The sequence below is a fragment of the Phymastichus coffea genome, unplaced genomic scaffold (assembly GCF_024137745.1).
Source record: "Phymastichus coffea isolate CEN01 unplaced genomic scaffold, Cenicafe_Pcof_1.1 PCOF00002, whole genome shotgun sequence".
In the NCBI taxonomy this organism is placed as follows: Eukaryota; Metazoa; Arthropoda; class Insecta; order Hymenoptera; family Eulophidae; genus Phymastichus; species Phymastichus coffea.
The window spans coordinates 1,283,566-1,292,643 of record NW_026706813.1 but is presented as its reverse complement, the minus strand read 5'-3'; the positions used below and the strand labels follow the sequence as shown (position 1 = coordinate 1,292,643).

The following is a 9,078-nucleotide window of genomic DNA, read 5'->3' as shown; positions in this document are numbered from 1 at the left end:
TTCAGTAACTTTTTTGTAATAATTATTTCGGGTTTGGATAGCAATTCAAATAAACTTCAATTTAAAACAACGATGGCACAGATCTGTTGATAAACAAAAAAGTGTTACAGGCCGGCAAAGTTTTTGGCTTATTGTTCAACAATTTATGCCACTAGTGGAAAAAAAAAATATCGTCATTGGCGGAATACCTCTAGTTTTTAGGGATGAAAATTTCAAGTCTATGGGAAAAAGGTAAACGGCTTAAAAAAATTTGGGAAAATCAGCCCTCGGCAATAATTTTCACGATCTATCGCGCGGCGGCGGAGTGGGCGAAGCCAACGAATACTCGACAGAAAAATTGAGTCTGACCCTCAAAATCAGCAGCGCAATTGAAATCGCTATTTTCTCGTTAACTATTCAACATATTTTCATCATTTTTTTTTAATTTGATACCCCGCGACGAGAGAAATCTATTCCCGCTATATAAAATGAGCAAAAGTTATAAACAATGGCATAAAATTTATTTATAAAAAAATGTCATTTTTTTTCTTCATTATTATTAACAGGAATGAACTATTATTATATAGGTAAGTAAAATCAAGCATTTTAACATTTTATTTTCAACATTTAATTGAAAGAACAAATAATCAATATAATTTACAAATAATCAATACAATTTTTTTCGGTGTAGTATACGCTCGCTTATTATAAATTTGACATTTATACGTCCGCTTATTATAAATTCTAAATATACACGCTCGCTTATTAAACATTAGAAATTTATACTCTCGATTACTGTAAAATCAATTTTTTTTCTTTTTTTTCGAAGGAGGGCTGTCGGATTCGCTTATTTCATCCGACTCGCTTTCAGACTGATAATCAATGTTATCTTGATCAGCAATTGGTATATCATAAACGACTTCATCATCTACTTCGCTAACTTCACATATCGGTTCGAACACATTATCGTAATCATCTTCTATTGCGCTATCAATAATATCATCTAGATTGTCGTCGCCTTGCAAATCGCTGGGTTCTTGTTTGTTTTCGCATGACTGTCCTTTACAATTACCACAAAAATCGGAACATTTCATTCCATTTTTTTTGCACCCACAATTATTTGTACACCCCTTTTTACAATTACATCTAATACTACGTAAAATTTCATCTAGTACCAAGTTCCCGTCCACAAAAACTGGTTTGTAAAAATTATTCACGTATTCCAGCCCCAATTACTCGGCTTTAAACTGGTGTAACTTTCTTCCAGATTACTGCTATTACCTAACCCCAACCACAATTGAATTTGATAATATACTCGGTAGGAGTGACAAACAGCAGCCGATTCGCTAGAGGGAAGCCATTTCAAATCGAAGTTATTTTTTGTTTTTACTCCTACCTCGAAACAGTGATGCCGAAATACATTTAAACTCATTTTTTGATAGGGTTTGGCACCGTACAAAGCCTTAATGGCTAAATTACCGGCTTCCGCGATTTTAGCTTTATCTATATTAGGATCATTAAATACCGCTAGTTTTGTAATTAAAGATTCATCTTTTAATACTATTTTGAGTAATTTACTTTTACCTTGGTAATAAAAAGCACTCGTTGTATCGCAGCCAGTAAAAGCGTATAAAAATAAAATTACGGGTTTTAATTGTTTATATATAAAACTATGACCGCCATAAAAGCAAACCGAAAGAGAAAGTGGCTTCTATCGTACTAACGTTTCCAAATATATAAGAATTTGGAATATGCAAAGTTAAGAAGATTAAATTTATCATAAACGCGATGTAGTTAATTATTTAGACAATACATATTTAACATTAGACAAAAAAATTATAATGAATCATATTTTTTTTTTTCAAGTACAAAAGTAAGCTTAATTATTTATTTATATGTAAGTTAACATGTTAAACTACTTAATTCTACTTACCTATATAATAATAATTCATTCCTGTTAATAATAATGAAGAAAAAAAAATGACATTTTTTTATAAATAAATTTTATGCCATTGTTTATAACTTTTGCTCATTTTATATAGCGGGAATAGATTTCTCTCGTCGCGTGGTATCAAATTAAAAAAAAAATGATGAAAATATGTTGAATAGTTAACGAGAAAATAGCGATTTCAATTGCGCTGCTGATTTTGAGGGTCAGACTCAATTTTTCTGTCGAGTATTCGTTGGCTTCGCCCACTCCGCCGCCGCGCGATAGATCGTGAAAATTATTGCCGAGGGCTGATTTTCCCAAATTTTTTTAAGCCGTTTACCTTTTTCCCATAGACTTGAAATTTTCATCCCTAAAAACTAGAGGTATTCCGCCAATGACGATATTTTTTTTTTCCACTAGTGGCATAAATTGTTGAACAATAAGCCAAAAACTTTGCCGGCCTGTAACACTTTTTTGTTTATCAACAGATCTGTGCCATCGTTGTTTTAAATTGAAGTTTATTTGAATTGCTATCCAAACCCGAAATAATTATTACAAAAAAGTTACTGAAAATGTTATTAATCTATTTTGCAATTAAGGTCGCTTTTGTTTTTTTGCTCCCACGGTCGCAATTTTTATTTTTTTTGATAAATCATTTTGGAAATCGATAGAGGGCATTGAAAGACATAACGTAAATTTTTTTTTCATTAGTGGATAACAATTGGGCTTCGAAAAATAAACGAGTATGTAATTTGTTTATAAGACGATAACTCGTAAAAATATTAAACTTACAGATTCGCGATTCCGTACACATCATCTCGTAACAAAAAGACATCATTCAACGAGAAGCGGTGCTACAAAGTTTATAACAACGCTAAAAAAAATTGTTTATAATATTTTCAAAATACAAAAGTTAATAGTTAATAACTTTTTACCTGATGGATATTTTTTGACGTGCAACCTATGGTTTTGTAGGTAATTTATTCACGAACAAAAAAGTATTGAACTATTTTGTTGTAAATGTTAACGGAACAAAGTTATAAAGAAAAGAACGAAAAAAGTCACAAAATTTATTAGTTTATGGACATTTTAACAATGTTCCGAAACTTTCTCAGACTATGGATAGTTGTTATCTTAATGTACGCCGTTCACACTACCTGTCAAAAAATAATCGTCTTGCCGAAATGAAAAACCGCGAAACCGCCTTTTTCGGCCTATTTTTCCTGGACTATCTAGACCAAAGATTAAGTATAGAATAAAGGAAAATAAAACGCCTCAAAGGGTCCTTCTCTTCAATATTTAGTCAATATTTAGTTAACTTTTAACAAACTGAAAAAGTATAACTTTTGTCATGTTTGTTGACAGAGCTTAACTTTATTAGTATATAACTTTTTTTTTTTTTCAAAATTTTTATTATGATCTTATTATTTGGTTAAATGAAATATGCAATATATTCAAAACGATTTTATAAATTTTAAATATTCATAAATTCTTTTTGCAGAAAATTTCCAAATAATTTTCCATAACTTTTTCTGTGACAACTGTTTTCTAGACTAATACTTGCTATGTAATTATCATAGTTACCATTTGCAGGCAACGACTCGTATTCATCAGTATCTATCGCAATCTGTTGGAGATTCTTATTGACTTGGGCCTCTTTTTTAACTGTAATAAAAATAAATATATTAGGTGTCATTTACAAAGTATATAGCGAAATACTATATTAACCATTACATATGTTTTAACATTTACTTTGAGCATTTTTAATAACTTCGGTTATCTTTTTATTATGAAGCTCATTATTAACCAGTTCATTTGATTCAAGATCCGCAACATCTTCTGCTTAATATAAAAGAAATGCAATTAAAAGGTACTAGAAAGTATATCTGATTTCATTCATTATTTTGAATGTAATCATTTAGTTTTTTCGGCAGCCGACGAGGCTGAGTATACAACAGCCATCTACTGCACACCGCTAGAGAAACTTGCTAGATTCATTAGTAAAGAGGCGGATATGGCGAGACGAGCCGGTATCTACGACGTAGAAGTGCCCACTCAGACCTTACGTGAAAAGGGCTACCACGCAACGAGTCGGAACGAAAAATCATCGAGAGCAGCGGTAGTGTGCACAAGCGTCGACGATGGTGAGCGCGAAGACTCGGCCGAACGGGCGCCATCAGAACGTGGTTGCGTATACTGTTTCCGACCAAACCATGAACTCTCACGTTGTAAAGGGTTTAGAAGACAGAATATCGCGCGAAAGTGGTACATTGTTAAACTTAAGAGGTTGTGCTACAGATGTTTGGAGAGCGGACATCCGCGAACGCAATGTAAGTCGTCCGACGTTTGCGAATATTGCGACTCACGGGACAACAAGTTTCATCATTCGGCTTTACACTCCTTTGATCGCGAACGAGGGCGAAGTTCTTCGAAAAGAGACGATCAGAAACGACGACATACGTCACCCGAACGAGTACTGGAAAGTCACACTGAACGCGGTGATAGAGAGCGTTCGCGTCCGAGGGATCGGAAATCAAGCTCTCGGAGAGCCTGACTAGTAGAAAGAAAAGGACTTTTGCGCGTCGTGGTCCTCAACGTGCACGGGCCAAAGGGCGAAATCACGACCTGCGCTTTGTTAGACGGGGGATCCACTATCACGTTAGTACATTAAGAATTCGCGCGCAAGCTCGGAATTAAAGGGCAAAAAGTAAAAAAAAACATGCGAGGTTTGTACGGCGGCGTTCAAGAATTAACATGCGAAAAAGTAGCATTCAAGGTTAGTAGTCCTTTCGGCGAACACAAAATCGAGCACGCGATAATCATTCCTTCGTTAGATCTCCCGCGTCAGACGTTGTCGGCAGAGCTTGCGCAACATATTGAGGAACGAGAAAGGATTGGGCTACCGGCTTTTCGTGACGCTCAAATATGTATTTTAATTGGGCAAGACAACTGGCCCCTACTCGTGAGCCAAGAAACGAGGCGACTAGACACGGGTGGACTAGCAATATCGCGATCAGCGCTTGGTTGGTCTTTACACGGGTACGTCGCGGAAGGCGAAAAGCTCGAAATAGGTCCGCAAACTCAAATAGCATGTCCCTTCGTGAGCGAAGACAAAGACGACGGGTACAGACGACTGGACGATCTAGAAAACACGGTAAAAAAGTATTTGAAATCGAACAGTTCGGCCTCGAAGCCACCACGCGAAAGACGGCCAAAGGCTGGGAGACTGGTCTTCTTTGGAAAGAGGGTCTAATGCCGCAACTCAACAGCAGGGCCACCGCGCTTAAAAGACTTTACTCGTTCGAAAAGAAGCTTGATCGGAACCCCGAATTTGCTGCACTTTACTATCGAGAGATGAATCGTTTATTCGAAAATGGGTACGCGGTAAAAGTTTCCGGAAACGTGAAAAGACCGCGCGAGTGGTTCGTACCACATTTTGGCGTGCAGAACACAAACAAACCTGAGAAAGTACGACTAGTTTTCGATGCCGCATGCCCAACGAAAGGCATCTCTCTTAACTGTTTACTCGAGACCGACCCAGACTTACTAGAATCATTGGTCGCTGTTCTTTTACGTTTCCGTCAGTTCCCAATCGCGGTTAAAGCAGACATATCAGATATGTACTTGCGAATTAGCGTGGTAGAGAGAGACCGCGGCGCGCAAAGATTCCTCTGGAGAGGAGTGGATCGTAATCGCGAACCCGACGTATACGAGAACACCAGTTTAGTTTTCGGCTCGAAATCGTCTCCTTGCAGCGCGATTTATATAAAAAATAAGAACGCTGAAATATTCGCGAAAGAAAAACCTGAACCCGCGCATCATATCGTTAAAAGCAGTTACATGGACGATTTTCTTGCATCGGGAACTTCGGTAGAACAAATGCAACGGCTAGTAAACGACGTCATACGCATAAATAGCAATGCAAACTTCAACATGCACGGTTGGGCCTCAAACGACGACCGCGTCGTGGACCAGGTATGCGAGGAGAAAAAATTAGAAAGGGTGACCGAAGCCATTCTGTGCGACATTGAAGACCGTATATTAGGCTTATTCTGGGACCGAATTAAAGACGTACTTCGCTTCAACGTAGGCGCCGGGAAAATTCGCCCAGAATTATTGCAGGGAGACAAAAAACCTACGAAACGTGAACTATTTAGCATAGTTATGTCTGTGTACGACCCGCTTGGGATTCTCGCGCAGTTCATCGTTCAAGCAAAATTTATCGTACAAGATCTTTGGATCAGTGGCGTGAAATGGGATTCGCAGATTCGCGACGAAGAATTTAAGGATTGGGTAGTTTGGTTAAATAATTTAATCGCGATGAAAAGGGTCGAAGTCCCGCGTTGTTATCTAGCAGGCATGTTTGACTACTCCAGGACGCAGTTACATGTATTTTGCGATGCTAGCTCGCGTGCAAGCGCTGTGGTCGCGTATTTGCGAACGGAGACGAACAAAGGCACGCACCTTGCGATAATTATGTCAAAAACACAAGTAGCAACGACGAAAAAGCGCATGACGATACCGCGTTTAGAACTACAGGCAGCGTTGCTCGGAGCAAAACTTGCTGTCACGATTCAGAAAGAGCTTGACATCAAAATTGAGGAACGAGTTTTCTGGTCAGATTCGACCACTGTCTTGCACTGGATTCGCGCGGGTCCCCACGGGAAACAAATTTTCGTTGCAAATCGGCTAGAACAGATCAGCGAGCGTTCGCGTTCGGAAGAGTGGCGATGGGTACCCACGAAGATGAACTCCGCCGATGATGCGACTAGGAGATTGTCGAAGCCCATGCAGTCCGACGATCGGTGGCTCATAGGCCTGAATTACCTACTCAAGCGAGCTGACACGTGGCCTACCCAAAAGGCGTTAGATCAGCTAGAGAAACGCGCGAATGACGAACTGGAAGCTCGCAAGGAATTCGTCGGGACATTCATGTTCGACATACCGGATAAATGGAACGCTTTGAATACGAAGGATAGAGTACTCGGTTGGTCCATATTGCTAAAGGTAGCCGCGAACGTTCGAAAGTATTTTTACATCTGGCACGATACCGCGTTGAACAAGCCAGTGGAATGGAAAGCTCACGCGAAAGCAGCTAGACGGGATGCGCTAGGAAAGAAACGCGAAAGAGTAATAACGATACCGCCGCATAGAAAAATAGAGTCCGATGTCGATAGAAGAACGGAATCGGAAAAGGTCTGGTATCGCGTAATTCAAACGTCATGTTTCTTACACGAACTAAATTTAATAAAGAAAGGAAAAGCAATACCACTCGAGAGCAAACTGATAACTCTCAATCCGTTTATTGACAACGATGGTTTATTGCGGACAAAAGGGCGTGTTTTAAAAATAACGAATGATAAAAACGAGGAGATAGACATAGAACTCCACCCGATAATTCTGGACGCTAATCACTTCACGACTAAATTACTGATTTACGGGTATCATCGGCGATATAATCATGCAAACGATCAAACCGTCATAAATGAATTGCGACAACAATTTTATATCGTGAGGCTTAGAACAACGTTGCGATCGCTCGCGCAAAAATGTGTAATATGCCGGAAACAGCGTGGGAAAGCTGTGAACCCTCCGATGGCCGCGCTACCAGCGTGTCGCGTAGCTTATCGCCGATTAATCTTTCTTCATTGTGGTATAGACTACTTTGGGCCGATGGTTATTAAAGTCGGACGCCGCCGCGAAAAACGCTGGGGGGTATTGTTCACGTGCATGACAACGCGAGCGATACACATAGAGCTAGCCGAATCATTAAACGCGGATTCGGCCATACGAGCGCTGACTCGGTTTGCAAAGCGACGAGGGTTTCCGCGACATCTATACAGCGACAACGGGACAAATTTCGTTAAAGCGAGCAAAGAGCTTAAAGACGCCATCGAAATCATGACGAAGAAAGACACGGGTCAAGTGAACAAGAAAAAACGATTCGCAAAAGAAAATCGGTTCGAATGGCATTTTAATCCGCCGACCGCGTCTCACATGGGGGGAGCGTGGGAACGTTTGATAAGGTCAGTCAAAAACGCGCTGCATCATGCGCTGGACTACTCGGTAAACGATCCGCAAGAGATTAAACCCGCCCCCACCGGAGAAGTACTGCATACGCTTTTAATAGAAATCGAGCACATGGTGAACTCGCGGCCGCTGACGCTTGTATCCGTAGATCCGTGAGATGAAGAAGCGCTTACACCTAATTACTTTCTCATGGGTTGTTCGTCCGGAGACTTACCATTTGAAAAATACCATGTAGAGATTACCTGCCCGCGGCGAGCTTTCGTGATGGTGCAGAATCTAGCCGATCGCTTCTGGACAAGGTGGTTACGCGATTATCTGCCATCGTTAATGCGATGTCCGAAATGGCATCAGTCGACCAAGCCATTAAAAATCGGGGATATTGTTCTATTAGTCGATTATCAAGCGCCGCGAAACACGTGGAGAACCGGAAAAGTCATAGAACTATACCCGAATAAGACCGACAAAATCGTGCGAGTCGTGAAATTACATGTGGAAGACAAAGAGTTTGTCAGGCCGGTAAACAAGTTAATAAAGATTTTTTGCGATCTTGATTAGGAGCCTAAGATTACGCGCGTTCTTAGACTCGGGGAGGTTGTTGAGAACGCTAAAAATATATTCACCCGCGAGTGAGCAGCAGGCTGACTGCCACATGGGTCAGTCGTGCATAAAAAAAAAAAAAAAGGCTCGTTCGACAGCGAAGCGCAAACCTTTCTTTTTTTTTTTTTTTTTATTATTTTAGAAAGCGGGACTCGAGTTCGGGTGCTCGACCGTACATATGTTCGACAGGACACGTTCAGGTCGGGAAAATGTAAATACGCGCGCTGCTGTTCTCCAAATGAAACACGGTTATTTACGACCTCGAGACAATGTGTCAAAATAGCCGGAGAGAAGATTGGGTTCAAAAAATTAGCCTGCGTGTTAATTTGTCGTTGCATGGTGTGTCTGTGTGGTGTGTCTGCGTGGTGTGTCTGCGTGGTGTGTCTGCGTGGTGTGTCTGCGTGGTGTATTTGTGTGGTGTGCTGTATGTGTGAGGCCTTCGGGGCTCCTCTCGATGCTTGAGTCGACGTATTGCGGAACGAGGTGCCTGGTGAGTGTTGCTCGTCGCCGCATAAGCCACCAATACAGATCCGTGCGCACCC

The 9,078-nt window shown here is 40.4% G+C and overlaps 1 protein-coding gene across 1 annotated transcript; it reads left to right on the top strand.

Moving 5' to 3' along the window:
* The first annotated feature begins 4,999 nt into the window (after nt 1–4,999).
* LOC131663444 (uncharacterized) lies at nt 5,000–8,095 on the top strand. Its single transcript, XM_058933864.1, has one exon. The coding sequence runs from the start codon at nt 5,000–5,002 to the stop codon at nt 8,093–8,095; it is 3,096 nt and encodes a 1,031-aa protein (XP_058789847.1).
* The last annotated feature ends 983 nt before the right edge of the window (nt 8,096–9,078 follow it).